At 38.3% G+C, this 19,264-nt stretch overlaps 1 protein-coding gene across 10 annotated transcripts in view; it reads right to left on the bottom strand.

Moving 5' to 3' along the window:
* The window catches only part of tcf3b (transcription factor 3b), a 35,660-nt gene extending 16,719 nt beyond the window's left edge, over positions 1-18,941 (bottom strand). For 4 of the 10 annotated variants that reach the window (XM_028027161.1, XM_028027159.1, XM_028027160.1 and 1 more), the window contains exons 1-7: positions 18,490-18,940; positions 14,884-14,980; positions 10,771-10,843; positions 3,659-3,735; positions 992-1,064; positions 529-569; positions 176-308 (exon numbers count right to left, since the gene is read on the bottom strand). In XM_028027161.1, coding sequence (XP_027882962.1) covers positions 176-308; positions 529-569; positions 992-1,064; positions 3,659-3,735; positions 10,771-10,843; positions 14,884-14,958 — 472 coding nt within the window. In that variant the 5' untranslated portion in view covers positions 14,959-14,980; positions 18,490-18,940. Of the gene's footprint in view, positions 1-175; positions 309-528; positions 570-991; positions 1,065-3,658; positions 3,736-10,770; positions 10,844-14,883; positions 14,981-18,489 lie in introns of all 10 variants that reach the window. The other 6 variants (XM_028027155.1, XM_028027162.1, XM_028027158.1 and 3 more) reach the window with 4 other exon arrangements.
* Positions 18,942-19,264: the final 323 nt, after the last annotated feature.

Below are 19,264 nucleotides of genomic sequence, written 5' to 3'. Positions count from 1 at the left end.
GAGATGGGTTTTATCTTTTGGACCAAATCTGGTAAAAATGTAATCATAACATTTGGAAAACAGACTTTGACATCTTTATGTGGTAAAAAAAAAAAAAAAAAAAGAGGAAAAAAAAAATCAAAGCTCTACTAGCACCAAAGAATGTTTAATGTCTTTATTTTTTTTTTTCATTTACCTAAGCCTCCTTCAGGCGGCCTTCTCCGGGGGTTGTTAGGATATGATGGATAAAACTGAGAGCCTGACTTTATGCCAGAGGGAGACAAAGCATCTGGGCTGGGCATTGCTATGTCACTTGGAAATAAACCAGGCTAGAAACAGAGAGAGCAAATCTTTTACCAACAACATGCGTGGGAAAGAACAACAAAAAACATCAACTTCTCTTCTAAGAAACAAAGACGGTTGTAAATTCAAAGTGTCTGAAATGAGAACTGAGAAAATGGAGCTTCCTTTAGCGATTCAGCACTGAATTTAGTTTCTACTTGTATGGCCTGTCAGAGACATGCAAGGACTGTGAACGGTGGAACATACCTGGCTTACAAAGGGAGTGTACGGTGGCCTCTCGTTTTTACCTACAAGAAAAAAAACATGCTTAAATTTTGGCGCAATTAGAACAGATTGCTCAAAAACACTTGGATGCAATGATGTGTGATAACAGAAATGAAAAGTAGGTTTTCATAAATAGAAACTGTTCAGGGAGGCCTTCCCCCTTTTTCAATACGCTCAGCTGCATAAAGCTGCCCGCCAGACAAAACCCCAGGGAGGGTTTCTGCTTCAGCACCCTAACATCCCCAACCCTCACCGGATGAACACACACACACATATACAAACATATATAGGACTATGAATGCAGGCACACATACACATTTCACTACAAAACTATTTTCGTAGTCAAAAAGTACAAATTGCTATGTAATCAAAAGGATTGAAAGAAAAAAAATGTAGGGCCAGAAAATTAGGTAGTAGCTGTAGAAAAGTAAATTAAAGGACATACCTGCAATCCCTGAACTAATAAATGGGGAGGACAAGCCTTCATGTTCACTGAAGTGGGATCCCTCTCCATAGCTCTGTAGGATCAATGTTACAGAATATAACTCAGGTTCAAGTCTAAATGTCTGAATAAGTTTGTGTTTTTAAGTACAAGTCAAGTCTGAAGTTTCTCATGGACTGGTATTAAGCAGTCTGAACAGCATTTATCACTATAAATGCTGTTCAGACTGCTTAATACCAGTATTTATGTAGGTTTGTTGTGGATTCATAATGGTTGAGCTGCTGTGACAATTTCTCATGTTGCCAGACATCCTGGTAAAAATGTTTTACTGATGTAAAGATAAGAACTACGAGCAACAACATTAAGCCCCATCACATCTTTTAAAGTATGTGTGTTGTTTTCTGAGCACTCCAGTTCTATATAGTTTCTGGTTTGGAGTTAATGGTGTTCTGCTGAGTCAGGACAAGGCCCATACTTTCAACATGGTGTCAACATCTTGATCTTTAGGATCAACTGACCATCAGAAAATTAAACTGTAATGCTAGTTATGTGTCCCAAAGTGGTCAGATGATTATTAATCAATTAATCAGACAGCAGGTCAAACCAGAGTTTCACTTTCAGCTTCTAGCAGCCTGCATACCGAGGTGAGCAATGTCTCCAATAATTTTTGATTATTTTTTTCAGGTCAAGTTGATTCCTGGGAATTATTTGAAATGGAGTATAATAATTACCTAACTACAAATGTAAATATGTGTTTATGGTGTAAAAAACGTAGTAGAAGTAGTTTAATTTCTGCCAGATAAACATACCAAAGAACCCCCCCCCAAAAAAATACTTTTAATTATGAAGTACCATTAATGTATTTGTATTTATATATGTAAGGCTTCTTAGTCTCTGGACTCAAATTTACCACTTCCACTTTCCATAGGCAGTATGCAGTATTTAAATGTCTTAATTCTTTTTACTTTGCAGTTGTCATCAAGTACACCGTAATTTCTGGACTATTGATTGCTACTTTTTTCACACGTTTTGAACAGATTGGCTTAAACAATGATGTTGCTAATATATGGATCATCAAAGGGTTTCGACAGGCTGGACTGCTGTGTGATGAAGAGGACAGCACAAGCTCAAGGGCAAATTTGCCTCGAAACGAAAGTGACATTGAGAGAAACAACGAAAGACAGACTGAGGAAGTCCGTGACGAAGTAATTTTGATGCTTTTCTATTCTGACACCAAAAAGATGACTTTAATAGTTTTAGTGCACTGGAGGAAGATGAATAATGGCAATCTATGACTTTTCCTGGTAGGCTAGTATTTTTTAAGCATCTATGCTACAGGCACTGTTTAGAAAAAGCATTTATGTATCTTACCAGAATGTATTTCATAAAAAGTAAAATCTTTTCGGGTAAGTATCATGTTAAAACATGAACACCTGCGGCATATAGATATCCTATAGACACCTATAATGGTAAAAAAAAATTCTCTTTTAAAATTAGTGGCTGTGCTTTATATTCAGGTGTGCTCAATACTCCGGAGATTATGGTAAAAACAATACAAGGTACAAGCTTCAAGGTAAACCCAGTAAACTTAAACATAAAGAGGAAAGGACATTTGCTAAACATGTTAGCAAATGCGAGAGAAAATTTAACATGTGAAAAGAAAACCCAGAAGAGCTTTCATTTTGAGGATACTGAAAGTGTCTGTAATGATGCTGAGAAAATAACATGTCAGATGAAAGTGAAGAAGAAAATATGCACATTTCTATTAGTGCTGCACATGTATTTTTACTGTTAATATTAGCTCAATGGTAGTATAAAAAAACAAAACATGTAAGCTGCTATTAACTCCTATTACTGGCTCCTACTGTCGAGAAACATTGCAGAGCTAATCTGTGCTGTGTGTAACGTTACCATGACTACCAGCCACTTGTGTACACTATGGTAATTCAGAAGGACAAGAATTGCTGAAATGATGCACAATTACTACCTTACTTTAATATCTAATTACATTCAACAGATTCTTATTGATTCTTGAGTCTTAGGAGCAAGAGTGCAAGCCAAGTCTGAAGTCTTTGTTTTTGCGTCTTAACCAGAACTGGAATCCAAGCTACGGAGTTGACTCCTCATCCCTGACAACAAGCAGAGGACAACACGTCTGAATATGGAGCCATCCTCATGTCAGTTTTCCTACGTACCTTAGCAGTTATCTTCCCTCGGTTTCTCTTTCTAGCTAACGGGAGCAATGCCAAACAAATCTGAATCAGCTCGAGGGATTCAGACTGACTTTCTTAATTATCAACTTGTGGTAATCAAAGCTTTCTGCATCTATTTCACCCCCTGTACTTTGTATTTACAGACCGGTGCCAAGACAGTTAGGCTGGATGTGAAGCTGCAATTACCGCTGGGCTTCAACAGAGGTTCTGAGCTACAAGGGTGCTTGCCAATGCAGGATCCTGGGCCAAGGTTATTAGGTGGAAAGCAAAAAGAAAAAAACACTACCACTGCAAATCAAATATGGCACACTGCTGTGGCAGTTTTCAGGAAAAGAGGCTGTGCATTTTCAGTTCTGGTTGTGTGATTAAATGAATACATGTGAGGGTGTCAGTATCAAAGCATCTGGTATTACTCCTTAGATATGCAATTTTAAATTCAGGTGCGACTTGATCTTACCCGTCCTTGGGTGGTGAATGAGGGACTGTTCTGTTCTGTGGAGCCCCAGGATCCAGAGCCACTGCGCTCATCTATTGCTGGGAGAAAAAACAAGATGTTGAGTTGCAAACAGTCAGGACTGACGAGTGCTACACAAACCTGTAATTCAAAACACGGTTAATATTAAGAAAATATAATGAGACTATTAATAATATGCAAGAAAAACATGTTTAAAATGCTGTACAATGTTCCCATTAGAGTTAATTATGGTTGCTGAATACCATAAAATTAACCATTTACTTCCTAATGTAATGCATGAGGTACAATGTTATCTATGTCGCATTTAATTATTCCAAGTAAATTTCCCCCAAACAAAGCAAAATGTGAAGAAAAAGACTGAAGCATAATGGTAGAGGTAAAGAAAGAATTCAAGTGTGGCACAAAGAAAACACAGTCGAAAACTGGTGGAGCAGAAAACTCCAAAATACCCCCATCATCCCCTTCTCCCTGTCTAATGCACTAATGCTATCCAGGCTCTCTGGAGACACAAGACTTAATTGCATGCTGATTTGCATAATTGTGCATATTAATGCAGTTTCCTTATGAATATTCATACTGCGCCTTTGATTTTTGCCTAATTAAAAAAATGTGTGTGAGAAAGCAAAGCAGCGAGCGAGTGGAAGGAGAAAGCAAGGAGACGAAACTAGAGGGAGGCAGGCAGTCAGGAAGGGGAGTGAGACGGGGTCTGGGTGAGATCAGCAGCCTGGTTGACGAGTGAGAATGAGCGATGAGGCTAACAGAGCGGTGCAAGCACCTACACACGCTGCGACAGCAGTGATCTATGGGGCCGATGCCAGTGGCATGGAGAATCAGGCGAACGGGGAGGAGAGAGGGACCTTAAAGGATCAGCCGTGCCCACCTTCAGATCGGCTCTAATACAGACCTGTACTCATCAGGTGATGAGCGTACTGCTAAATTAGGTTGACAGATTTTGTATGGAGACACTTCAGGTAAAGCTTGTTGCCAAGAGACCCTACAGTAAAAGCAAATTGGCAAGGAAAAAAAAAATCTACAACAAAGGGTAAACATGTGCACTGAAAGACGCTTGCAAGACAAAGTATTTCATATTTACCAAAAGAAAAAATGTTAAGTAATACACAAACATCATGTAACTGTCAACTAACCAGGTCAACGAAGCCAACAAGCCCCCTCCCCACCCACTCATGTTTACAGCTATTTCCAAAGAACTATTCATCCACCTATGATTCCCCCATTTGGCCAACAGGGGTGCAGAGCACAGAGTGAAAGCACTGTGCAGGGGAAATCTGACAACATTGTTTCACACTTACTGGAGTAATTAACTTGAAGGCAATTAAAACAAGGTGGAGAGCTGCGGAGGTGGCACTGACGCCTATGAGAGCTCCAACCATGCCAGAACAGAGATTCTTCTATTGTTATCCCATGTCAAATCAAATCATAGCAAACAATGGGGGAAAAACAGAATACCTAAAAGCTATTCATATTTTTTTTAATTTATATGTAATAATACAACTCTGATCCCTGCAAAAAAGAGATTGTTTTGATATTTAGATTTTGCTGCTTTTGCAAATCTAAACAGTTGAACTCTGGTGGTGGTGGGGGCGGGGGGAGCTCTTCACCTCAAGCAAATCAGTTAAAAAAATTAGAAATGAATGCTCCAAGAATCTTGATAGGGGGATAAATCCTAAAAAAATAAGTCAGAGAAGTCTATTTCTAATAGAAGTATGGTACACATCTCAAAAGTTGCACAATGTTTGAAGCATAAAGTTTATTTCTATTTTACATTTTATAAAAATATAAGTTATATTGAAATTTCCCCAATGCTCTCAATCATCAACTGAAAAATCTCCATTTGAATTATAGTAATCAAACCCTTCTTATAACTGGTGACCTGCTTTTTGTTTCTTACTGCCAGTATTAAGACCGCCTATGTGAACTCTCAACTCTGAGGGTGGAGGCCTTCCTTGAAATCACCCTAATCTTTAGCTTCCTCCCCAGAATCTCTAAAAAATTCAAGACGCTCTGGGCCTCTTTAAAGCATCTACATTACTTCCAGTCAAAGTCACACATTTGACCGGAAGTGAAGTTAAAAAACTTCAACCCCAAATCCGCTAAGAGGTCAAAACTGCCCAGTTTTCTAGTAATCATCAAGCATACACATGTACCAAAACTAAAAATGTATACTTTTTTCCCCAGTGAACCCATCAACAAACATTAACAAGTATCCCTGAGCAGGTAGGTGTTCTTACAGATAGAAAATATATCTTAATACCAGAGCAATATGTCATGTAGTAACTTGAAGCCAAATTTCTGTTAAAACTTCCAAAAAGATCAACAAAACATACTTTATCATTCCCAAACAGAAAAATGCCTGGCTATTAAAAATCAATTTATATGTTTACAACATACATATACAAATGTCATTTTTGGCTAAATGGAAGAGAAAAAATTACCAAAAGCCATCAGGGCAACAATGTATTTTCCATCTCCAAGAATATGTGAAAAAACTCACGAGACCACCACATTTCTAAACGATACAAGCCTCAAGCTTCCCTTTCAGTTTTACTCCCATGTTAGTACATTTAGCACATTAGCCATTTTCTTCAGTTCAGTCTACAATTAGGTTTTCCTTACCTATAATTGAAATGGATAAAAATGTTAGCTAAATGTTTAAATTTATACTATACTTGAAACATTCACACAGTTTTACAATTTGCTTTGAATTACAGAAGTGATGTTTGAATTTACATAGCGTTCCTTAAATGCACCATGAAGCTGTGAACTCCAGCTTGTTTATAAGTTCACAACTTTAATGCATCTCTGATCTGTGGAAAACATCCTTACTAAAGTTTGTTCAAGTATGTTTTTCAAAGTTGTGGTCAGGAAGGAGACGTTCTATCATGTAAAGCTGGTGTAGAGGTGAGTGCTAATGCTGCGGTGGCTAGTCACTGAAAAAAAGACTAAGCAAGTATGGCCAACATATTCTTAATTGGGCATTTGTTGCTTGTTTTATAAAAAGGTAGGTAGACAGGCCAAGTTATGATTCCCCAACAAGCCAATAACAACCAGCATCAAGGTTTAGCAAAATTTTAAAGTTACCACTTCTTCGACTTGAGTGATTTCAATGCGAAGACAGAATGATCAGTTTTTTTTCCCCAACTATAAAGTAGCAGAGCTCTGCCCCTCCTCTACCTGCTGCTGCAAATTGTTGTTCAACTGGAAAGAGGGTTACTACATTTCCGTAGTAACACTGAAATCAATGTTATTTGATTTTATTTCAAAATGTACTTGGGTTTCAGTCAGTGTTTAGTCTTTTGTCTTCATTTTTTTTATGGTCAATTTAGTCTTATCACATTTACTACAAGGCTTTATTTCACCGAGCCTTTCTGATGAAGATTCAAAAGCCTCTGCTTTTTCACACACCTGAAATAGGTTTCAGTTGTTGGAGAAAAAAATTTAATCTCCGTTAAGAAAGTTTTGTCACACCTTCTTTGGCCTTGTTTTTGTTCAGAAAAGATTGACAAAAACCATTTAAAAAACCTATTTCGCTACCAAAACCAACTTTGCTACAGTTTTCCCTTGCTTACAGGAAGCACAAATTTGACTGTTTGAAAATATTTCCAGTCATGAAAAAACCCACAAGCCCCACCCTTTACTTTTATTAAGGCTTCAGGCTCTATATAAACAAACAGTGTCACTAATTAACCAGAGGATATCAGCTCGTTATACTCGTTTTACTCTATATAGAGAGGAAATGCAAACAAAAGCACAATGTTAGTAAGTATATAAGTAGTGAAAACTAATCCTAAATTTAGAAATTGTTCATTTTCTGTTTAGTTATGACTATAAATAAAAGTAAAATAACTCAAAATGTGAATGTAGAAAATAAAATAAGTTGTATACTTATGCTAAATTTGCATTTGAATGCAGTCAAACTGTAGTATTTTTAGACAAAGTTTTTATACCTTTATGTCTTTGCCCCAACAATAATGAGAAAATGAACAAAATAGGGACTTAATTTCTTGTTTATTCAGTAGAAAAATTAAGAATTAAGACTGACCTGATTTTATATCACTTTAAGAATAAATCAACAACTTCAGTAGAAATTCTATTCTAATCTATATCTTATACAAATAATGTACAGACATGTCCAATAATCATAAGGACATACTGAAAGAGTTTATGTTTTAGGAAGTTTAGAGCTGTGAAAACTAAATATAATAAATTGTGGAGCAAGAGATGAGAAAAATTTGGATAATTGCAGCAAAGTTGTATTATTTTTAATTGTCATTTTTTTAAATTAACATAAATAAAATTCAGAAGATTGGTTTGTTTACAAGTCGTCTGAATCTCCCTAGACTTCGGCTTAGCTTGTTTGATTGTACTCGCATGGAAAGACAAATACTGACTGAAAACCAGAGCCCAGAAAAATATTTATTTTTCTGAACCTCAAAGCTTTCTCATGGCTGCAGGCTCAGAAGACATCTAATTTTGCTGAAGAAGGAAGCCACTTGCCTTTTAGATTTCTTTTTTTTCTTTTTTTGGCCCCTCTATTTTTATACAAGAGCTTCGTAATGTGGACAGAAACATATGAAGAAAATGCAGCTGGGAAAACTGTGAGAATGTAAAAGGTTAAAGGCAAAGTTGTTAAAGAGAAACACCAGATGTGTAAATTCAGTTGTTTTTTAGTGATCGACAGGAAGCGAGCCTGTCATGTCCCTCGTATTTGTGTTGTTTGTGTGAGGGAGGGGGGTTGGAGACGTTGCCAGCAGCTGCAGAGGTGACTGAGGGGACGCCTGCCTGAAGGCTTGCGGGGCTTAGCCAACTCCCACCACTCACCGTCACACTCTGCCTCCCCTACTCCTCAAACGTCCCACAGTTCTTACCACTCCTCTCCTCTACTCCTTCCCTCTTGCCTCCACTCCACACAAGACACCCCCACCCTTCCCTACTCTACACGCACAGGCCACTGAGGAAAGGAGAAGGACGCCTAATGCAATTAGCACCCCTCTGAGCACTTTTGTGTTGATGAATAGAGGTGGTCTGGTGGGCCACTAGGCTGCTCGCTACCGTTCCCGCGCTGCTGGGTCTCTGAATATACAAGCTGGCTGGCTGACGTCAGAGATGGACATTGTTTTGTGATGGTCATCATTTCTGCAACAAATGAGTTTCCTGGCCTCGGGGAACAGAGCAGTGTTAGCAAGAAAACATTGGAGCAGGGCTTCAAATAAGCATTTGAATAGAAGTGAACATAATCACCCCTTTTATTTAAGTACATATAATAAATGTGGCATTAAATATAGTTTGGGGATGTAATAGAAATACAAACAGAAAAATCACTTGGGTCAGACTCTGCACGTGTTAGCACTTTGACTCCGGAGTTATTAAAGAGTACCTGCAGAATCTCCTGATGTTAAAGGTGACAGCTTTAAGTATCACATTATAATGGGTGTCAATGACCAAGGGCCACACTTTAGGACATGAGGAGGAGGGAGGAATTAACTCCTCACTGCTGAGTAATTGCCTGCTGTAACAGAAACAAACAGAATCCTGCCTTCCCCGGTCTGATCCCCCTATTCAACAAGCTCTCCTTCTCCACTCTGCCCACTCGCTGCATGCTGGGCCAGTTTAAGAGGCTCTGAGCTGGGAGTGAGGCACATTGTCTCAGACTTGAGCCATTTCCTGCAGATCAGTGGGGGTAAGAACCCTGTGCTGTGTTGGGGGAGGAGTGTTTTACACTTCAGGGTGGGGGGAGTTGTTTCAAGTCCATAAGCCCCCTTCTTTGCCTTTGTTCCTCAGCGGCCAACTTCTCACTCTGGGGAACTGGAGAGTGTGACTCGATTTCACACACCAGGCTGGCACGGTGACAGAGGAACGAAAGCAACACGACTTACTAATAACCTTCAGGATGATGGGAACGGCGGCTCAGGGCTTTGAGGGTGCCTGCATGTGTTCTCAGAAAGTTTCTGCTTCAAACTGCGCAAACTACGCAAGTTTGGTGGAAGAGTTTTTAACACCTCAATAAAGTTAAGCGCCTCCCTGAAACTACTTTGTGAAAATATGCAAGAACTGCATTTTTTGGAAAAAACAATAAAAAATCTCATCAGCTCTGAAGAAGCACAAATTGATCTGGCAGACATGGTAGTAAACCAATTTTCTTTTATCGCCACCAATCGGTGATCAACAGGTCAAATACTGCAGATCTTTATTCCTATTCATTAAATGCATGGAAAGAAGAATCTGAGAGTATTTTTCATCTGTAAATGCACCAGTCAACAGAAAGTTTTATAATGCATTTTTAAAAGTTTTCTAAAATGAGAAACATATTCTTTAATGCATAAGTGAAGATACTTGCTTAATGCATTTGTTTTGTGTTTTATACAAAACAGATACAAATAATAAAAATCCTCCAGCACCTGTTTGCTTATCTTATGTTGAAGGGCAGAATAACAAAGAGGTATTATTGTTCTTTTCCTATTGAATAAAACTAAACTACAGTCATTCATGTCAATGTGCCACATAGAAGAAAAACATCTAAAACTGATTTTAAATAACTTAAACATGACAGGAAACCTGCAATTTCCTCTATAATATTTAGCTCAAGTTTAAAGAATCACTATTATATATGTGGCTCTGGAGGTGAGACCTCACATAAAACAAGAAATTGTTGTAATTCTCTTGAAAAGTGAGGGACATTTGAATGTTTTTCCAGCTAAACTGAAAGCTGTGATTGGAGGGGCACCAAAAATGTGTTTAACATGTGTTTTTCTGATTGAAGTGGTGAGTGCGATATCAAAACCTGCATGAGTTAAAGCGAAACCGTATGACAGACAACCACAAAGCCCAAGATGAAAAATTACAGGTACGATGTTGGTGAGTTGACCTTTCAAACACATGTTTCTCATCTTTCAGGTGTTAATTGTGCTGGAAAGATCTTTATTAGTCACACTTTGCATTCAGATCAACTGTGAAACATCTGGAAATTTCTTCAGTGTGTTTGATTTGCAAACAAAAGCAGAAACAAACATATGAAGAGGAGTTTTAAGGTAGCATTGATGAAGATATCAGGTGAATACAGAAGTGCAGAAGCTTACCTGGCCCAGAGAAATGAGTGCTGGCTAGTGTCATTGTCCTGTTCTTCCCATTGGCTACTGGAGGCGCAAACATCTGCAAGACAAAAGCAGAGATAACATAACCAACAAAGCAAGGCACACTTCACACATTCCTCTTACAACATCTCTCACATATAGGCTTAGGTTTTCCTGCTTATCTTCTTCACAGTCTTTGGTGCTACGTACCAAAGATTGATTGATTTAGCAGCATTTATACGTTGTTTACACCTTCCACCACGACAGTGAAACACACTAGCAAACAAATTTATTTGAAGAACAAACAAAGCCTTGCCCAACTTGTGCACACATCAGACACGGCCGCCTAACACCAGACATCTAAAGCCAGTGCTATGACTAATATGTGCATTAACTAACGGTGATGTCACTGAGCCTCTGTGGGTTCCACCACGAGGCCGTGGTGCGGTCTGGATTTTTCACCAGACACCACACTGTCTGCTGCACGAACCTAACATTTTCAGAACTGGGACACTAGAAGTAAATGTGCCAGTGCGGCCTATGATCTTGGTGAAGTGATCTACTCACTCAGACGGGTTTGCTTCGAACACATGTGACCACACTTACAGAGACCCTGCTTTATTCCATGCCCAATTCTCTGACCAGCCACTTGGTAAACAAAAAGAAAAGTGCACATTGTTCCAACAATTCTTCATCCGTTTGTTATTGTCAGGCCAAAATAACCTGTAGACAGAAAAGGTTTACTGATCAACCTAAACTTCTGTAATTCATACTAGGCATGAGTCGGTTGTTGAGATCAACTATACCAAGGATTGATTTGTTTAACAACATGGAAGAAAGCTGCTTCAAATTGTCCTTAAGTACATTCATTTATTTATCTAATTCTTTTATTTCATCAGAATCATTATTATTGTCCTGATTCTTCTTAATGAAAATGACTTGTATTCGCCTATTGTGCATGTGTAACGTTTAAAAAAAATGGGAACAGCAGTTCACAAACAGACCTACAGCAACATCAGTCAAACTTTTAAACAACACATATTTTTATGTTAATCTTTATGTTTATGCTTTGTTTTGTTCATTTGCACCTGTTCCCTTTAAGTCACAAGAAAAAAAAATTGCTTTCAAAAAGACTAAAATTGTGTGGTATAATATTTCTAATATTTAAAGTTCTACAAATAGGATCTCAAACTTTTCCCTGACTCTGCTGCGCCTACCTCACCTGTTGCTGTGCACTGCCAGTCAGCGAGCTAAAAGACTGGACCTACACTTATCCGATGCTTACAAGAAAAACAAATTCAAAAACACAAGCACTGCATGGAAATTAAAAGGGTGTCACCCATCAACCATTTAAAGGTAATGTCATTTAAAACTACTTTTGGCAAATTACTAGAAGCTTGTCAGCAAACTCCCAGCTGTACCTGAGCAGATAGCCTGACTAGATGAGGCTATGAGGCTAATATTGTTTTACCAGGCTAATATTAGCTTGGTTAACTTCTAGCAACAATGCATTACTCCATTCAATATGGACTTTTAAACCAGCCAATTAAATGGATGTTTAACCATTGCTTTTTTATGCTATGAATCAAATTTAAAATATGAAATGAATTAACACTGAAAAAATGATCAATAAGATAGATTATTTTAAGAACAGTAGAAACTGTTATTTTTCTGTTTTAAATAAAAAAATTAATTAGATAATGTTGATTTCTGTTTTACGATTTTGTGCAGTATTTCTACTCAAACTTATTACATAGTGAGAATTCAACAGTGGCCCATGTGGGACTGAAGCCTGCCTAAATATATAATCAAAAGCTGTGTTACAATAATATATGTTGTGTTAGATTTGTTGTGTTAGACAAAACAAGTGAGAAAGGAGATTTACTGAGTATCAGTTCATTCAAATGTGTCCTATTTCTCTAACATGACCTCTGCTACCAAGTATGCATTAACCATTAGGAAATACTTGATGAGCCACACACACACAGAAAAAAAAAAAACATGTCGGCTTTTCAGTTTGTTTGGGTGAAAAGACTAAACACATCTCTGCTGGAGCTATGAGATGTTTATGTCAGCGTTAAGCTGCAAAAGGTTTCACAACAAAATGAAACAAAAAAGGAAGAAAAAAATAGCACTGAGCAGAATGTCTCCATCCGCTTTGTAGATAATGTCAGGAGAATAGCTCTGAGAGCAACAACAGTAAAAATCTCTCCTTAAAATATGACAAAAACAGACACAGAAGCTCTCTGTTCAGCCCAGTTTACAACACTGTATTTTCCCCAAAGATCCTGTTAATGAAATAAAAATGAGTCAAATAATAGGCAGGCATTTCTTGCTGTTATTCCCGAGTCCTTGTTTATTTTTTCATCTAACAGACTAATTGCATTGGGAACTTCTTTCTTCGTACCTTTACATAATTGAACAGCCTAAATTTAAAGCTTGATTCACTAAATCCAACCCTGAGGTTTAGCAATACTTCCACTGTAACATCACAACAAAATGAGTAGGTTTTGGATTCCAAAGATATAAACATTTGAGTTAATCTATGTCAATTAGGCATTACAAATATTACAAAAATGTGTTTATATCGTTTATATGTTTAAAAGTGTTTTTAACGAGATGTCAGACAAAGTGCCTCAGTGGGTGGGTGTTGTATTTTTAGCTGCATTAAGTATAGGGTGACAAGAGTATCCCTACCCCACCTGTTGCTGTGCACTGCCAGTCAGCTGCCTACAAGGAGGCTACTGCAATTTTTAACTGCAGAAAACAGAAAAATACATTTTTTGAGGGGAATATACCCAGTTGCCACTACCTGGAAGGTCAGTGTGGGAACTAAATGAGCATCCTCCATCAGTCTTCATAAGGTAACATGTTGTAAAACTACAGCTGTATGTCTGGTGAAGTGGTTAACTACAGGCTGGTCGTCAAAAGACAAAAAAATAAATAAATATATTGTGACAAGAATAAACTATAAACTCAAATGAATGTTTGCAAACACGTAAACTGTTGGTGTGGCTGTGTAATGTTACTGAGGGCCTCAATACACACTGAATGCAAATATCTGCTGTTCTGCAGCAAAAATGTGTTACATAATGTGAAGTAGCTTATTTAATCATTTTATTTTTACAGTATTATTTTTGAGAGGTTCTGACTCGAGGCAGTAATAGATTTATATGGAAAACAATTGTGATTAATTTTTAATTATTTTTTTTATAACTTGTTGACATCACAGAAAATATAATATTGTATATCACCAATCTCAATTTCAACACATTTTTAATTAAAAAATCCATACGTTCTATATTTTTCAGACATCTGAGCACCAACAGTGTTCCTAGTATGTTGTTTTATACTTTATGTTTATGAATCATGAAACAACATAATATGGTTCAATCCGGCAAGGTGATATGAAAATTGTTTATTAATGGGGGGTTTTTGTCCGTAAGTTAAACACTACTTTAACTTCTGTGAAACCTTTGGATTTGTCCCCCGCAGGCTAAATTACTCTACAACAAATAGATTCTTTAAAGCATCGTTTTTACACATTAACACCTGAATTATGTAAGTAAAACATCAAAGCTACACAGTTATAATTCTTTGTTGTTCAGCTAATTAAACCAAGTTTCAGTTAAAACTCTGGTTTCAGAAGGCCTAGATTCCAAAACAGCAGCAAAAAGGTTATTTCCAGAGTTTGGCCGATTGTTTATCTGTGGGTTCGCTTGCCCAGTGACTGTAAACAGATAAATAAGTTCACAAAAATTTAAGTTGAGATGTGGAAATTCAAAGACAAAGAATCTAAATTACATTTAACCCTTTTAGAAGCACTTTATACATCCAGAATTAAGAGCTTTTGGGGGTACAAATATAATAAGGAATAAAGTCTAAAATTCACAATAGTTTTCCATACTTATTCAGACCAGAAAATGCATATGGACCCTGTAAGTATGATTTCATTAGGTTTATCATAATCTTAAAATAATATTTAGCCTTTCCCTTTCTTCTTACCCCCCACAACTTCTGTTATTCACACCATCTTTCACTGCGCTTCATAATTCAGACCTGTATTGCACTGTCTTCTTCCTCCCAGAACCACCCAGACCGCTCTTCCCCCTCTCTTACCGCGCTGAAATCCAGGAGGTCGCTGAGTTCCTTGTCAGTTTCCACTGCAGCCATTCTTTGCTGCTGTTCGCTCATACCCTTCAGTCTCTAACAAACCCTAAGAGAGAAATTTGCAAATACAGGATTTTAGTTGCACTTGCGAGCACAACGAGAAGTTACATGTTCAAGAAAAGAATGATGATGGTAATGAATGACTGAGACTACTCTACTGCTGTCGGTTACATCACAACTTTCAAGATTTGTTTTCCCTCTCTGAGACACCAGAGCAGGGGTGCAGCGGCAGCAACATGTTTTCATTTAAAGCCACTTTCTCATTGCCAATAAAGCTGTTGTTCACCTTTAAGCTGCATGAAACACAATTTCAGGTCAAATGCAAGTGTTGTATATTCAAGAGGTTGGAAACAAGGCTGTAACTTGACCAAAACACTCTGCTCAGATTACAACCTTGATGAATTATGGACAGATTAGGGAGGAAAAATAAGACAACATGAGGCTACTCAATACGACACAGCACAGACGGGGTCTACTTACACATTTTCCTCCAGAAACTGACTGAACTGACACTGTGCGCCGAGTTAAATCACTACCGAGTAATGACTTAAGAAGAGAAAAAAAAAAAAAGTCTTTCATTTTACGCAACCCTGACAAATAAAAGAACCATATGTCGATCACTGCTACATGAAAGAGAATGTAACACACTTACAATTACAGACATAATTGGGACTATTGTTAGCCCAAGGAAATGGGGGTGAAAGGCAGAGCTAATGACTGTATGCAAACACGTCATTACCAAATTACCATATGTCAACTCAGAAAGAAGCTTGTCAAAAGAAACAGTGAGCATGAATACAGGATTTACCCTGTGTTTTGCATTCCAGTGCAAGCCCGAAGGCTTTCTCTCCGAAGCCGAGCGGCAGCGGTGGCGGCTCCGGGAGGAACTGGAAGAATAGAGGCACTTGGACACCAACAGGTGGTGTGCTTTTACAGCCTCTTTTGTAATTCAGAAATAGCATAGGCCGATGTGACACAAACGCGACCAAACAAAAAAAACAACTAAAAAGCACATGTCTTGATGAAGGTGGAGTGAACATGAATAGCGAAGGGATAAACTGACGTAAAGAAAAGAATCTGCTTATGCTAACTGACTTTGGAGCAGAGCAAAGCGGTAATAAATTATCACAATAAAGCAAATCACTTCATGGGAGAAACATATTACAGTCCAAGTCAAAACAAACTAATTTAACATCACAAAACATGATTACAGGAGCTTATGGTACTATAAAGGAGACCTCTGACAAACTTTTCAACCACAATCTACCAATGAGTAAAGCACATGGAGTGGAGGGGTAGGGGGGGCTTTATGTAGCAAAATGGCATCTTAAGCTACTGCTGGATCAATATTGGAAGTGAGCAGATTAGGGGTAGCAGAGGGGGTCTTTGTCACCCCACACAAAGAAAAGACGGGTCATTCTCCACAAAAGAGTATGCACCTCTAGTTAAGATGCACAACAGTTGTAACAAACGCTACACATCTTAATCCTAATGACTCCTTTACATTCTGAAAAACACCCGTAGATCTAAAAGCTGAATCTTTAGAGCAACTAACAAGAGATAAGTGGCGTCAGAAACAACAATATGCCTTGTTGCTATGCATATGTGTAACATCTAGGGAAGGGCCGGGAGCTGGAATGAAGATATACCAAGATTTCCAAACATTGCTTTGAATAAATCTCAATTTTTTCCATAACATCATTCCTACAGATTTAAGTTCGTCTAGAGAAAGCGACAGAGTGACCAACACTCTCTCAGGTTTACAGAGTAACACAGGGCTGCCCCCAACCAACACATTTGATTCTGCACACTGCCGGCCAGCTGCCTTAAACACTTAGCTAACAAGAAAGACAAATTCAAACATGGACGGCTATAGCAAAAGGACATCAAATACTAGTGCCAATACTGGAGACTGTTTATTCTATACATGGTTTTAAGTTTGTATCAAAATCAAGAACAATAATTTATGATACCATTATTATGTAACTATTAATCCAAACATCATACTGTTTAGCACTTAAAGGAATCAGACCATTTGCTTTTCCAAGCTAATATCAATTTCGAGCTATTTTTTTTATCTAACCTGCAAATTCTGACTTGTCATTTCTCCACAAGGATCAAAATAGATTTGCTTCAGACTCCTTGATAGAGGTAGCAATTTTTAATCTAATAGAAAAACGGAACAATTGCCAAATTGATCCAAAGTGTGTATTAATACCTATGCTTGAAGCCGAGATCTGATATTTATTCAACTTAAATTAAATTACAGCAAAGAAAAGCTGTTGTCATTTACACACCGAAAATGGCTGTAGTTTTAAGTTTTCATGCATTTAAAGGAAAAGGACAAAAATGATTTTTCAGTATCTGACCAACCAATGTCGATCAGACGCAATAAACAAAAAGAATTGACTGATTCAGTTTTCTGAACAGATAATTGCTGCATTTCTAGTATATACACATATATCTTTTTTTAATCTTTTACAAATTGACATAGTTATGTAACCATGGTGTTTTTCCCTTAAAAGTTATTATATTGAAAAATCTCATACCAGCCCATGCCTAGCAAAGTTCAGTCTAGATGTAAAATAAAAGTGAAGAAAGGTCAAAACTAGAAGCAGTGAACATCTCAGTCCGAACGAAAAATATGCCTTTTGGAACTTCATTTAATTTCATTTGCAAAACCGAGTTTAATCATACACAGCGCAAAAAAACAACAAAATACTAAATAAATAAGGTGAAAAAAGTGAACATAACAGTGCCTGCGGAAATGTTGGGCACCAGAATTTGATCAGGACCACTAGGCCCCATCCAGAGCTAATCTAGCTGCTGACAACTAACCCATTCTGTTTACTGTGAGCCTTGTTGACATTATGCTCCAGACTCACCAAAAACCATAACCTCCAGTTTTATCTTCCCTGTGTAGAGCAAGTGCATCGACTGCAACCAAGAGGAGCAGGAGTGGGTCTCCAAACTTCCCGCAGCACATTTTAAGCTGCCTTTCCCCTTACTATTAGGGTTCAAGTCGTACATTATGAGGGAGATCAGTGGAGGAGACGGTGGGGGTGGGATCGTGAGGAATTTCCTGCCAAATGTGCAATAAAATAAGTAGTGGCCAGACACTTCCATAAAGGAATGTTTAAAGGGTACCATTGGGGGGGTTGGAGGGGGTTATGGAAAGTTTGCTTCACGTCTACAGGGAAAATGATCCACATCACAAAGTTTGGCTAAAATGCCCCCCCAGCATAAGAAATTGGTAAAGATTTAATATTCCTACTTCAATGGCTGGAGCCTGTGGCAGAAAGGCGCACGGTGAAAAAACAAAGAGGCAAAGCCACCAACATTTAACCATAAAGGAGTCATTTTGCAGAACAAAGGAGTAATTTCCTCCACTCCGAGGTCGAGCCGGAGACCAGACAAAAAAAACTCGCATCCCCCGCTTAAACCACCACATTCCCAAAAAAAAAAAAAACTTTTCGAAAATTAGGTGGCAATGAAACGCCAATGAAATTCATGCAACTTCCCCCCGAAGTGTAAGGTGAAAGATTTAGTATTTACCTCTCCTCTCCGTGCGTGTGATATCCAACAGTAAAAAAGAAAAGCGGAGACTCGAAGGGGGGAAAAACATAAAACTTCAAGAGAATTTCGACCTCAGTGCACGAAACGCATTGGAGCACAGTGGATGTCTTTCTTTTGTCCCCGGGAAGTCTGCCTTTTCTCCACGTAGCGCCCACGTGTTTGCTACAATGTAACAAGACTACGCACAAACAATTCTGTTATAGTAACTAATCTCGCGTCTTCCTTTCTTGTTGTTACTACAGAGATGATTTCATTCTTCTCGTAGACATCTTCACCACCTCCGTCCACATTGTCAGACGTAACAACGTATCCGTCCGCGCAAAAAAGTGAGGGCCTCAACGCCAGCGGTGTCCGATTTCAAACGCCTTTCAGATACGCGAGAGTTTTCTGTTCAAGGGGGAAACCGCGAATTTGACCTTTTGTCGTTCTGGAACAAGAAAATCACCGACTTCCAATTTCTGGAGAGAGTACTCTTCAAACTGCAGGATAAATACGAGCACTAGGTCACACAGCGGAAGGCTATCGTAAGAAAGTTACCTGCTATTACACAGCAGCGGCTCGACGAGATGGCACGATAAATGCGAATGGCTTCAGCCAATGGTAAAGCGTAATTGGTTGATTGACAGCCACAATAGCCAGTGTGTTTTAGGAAATCCGCCTTCTGCCCGCCTTTTTGTTGACGCTCACTTTCGCTGTGTGCTCAGGGAGGCTGGCTAAAGGGGGCCTCAAACATGCCTGCTGACATCATTTAATA

This window comes from Xiphophorus couchianus, chromosome 9 (assembly GCF_001444195.1).
Source record: "Xiphophorus couchianus chromosome 9, X_couchianus-1.0, whole genome shotgun sequence".
Lineage (NCBI taxonomy): Eukaryota > Metazoa > Chordata > Actinopteri > Cyprinodontiformes > Poeciliidae > Xiphophorus > Xiphophorus couchianus.
This window is presented reverse-complemented; position numbering and strand designations above follow the sequence as displayed.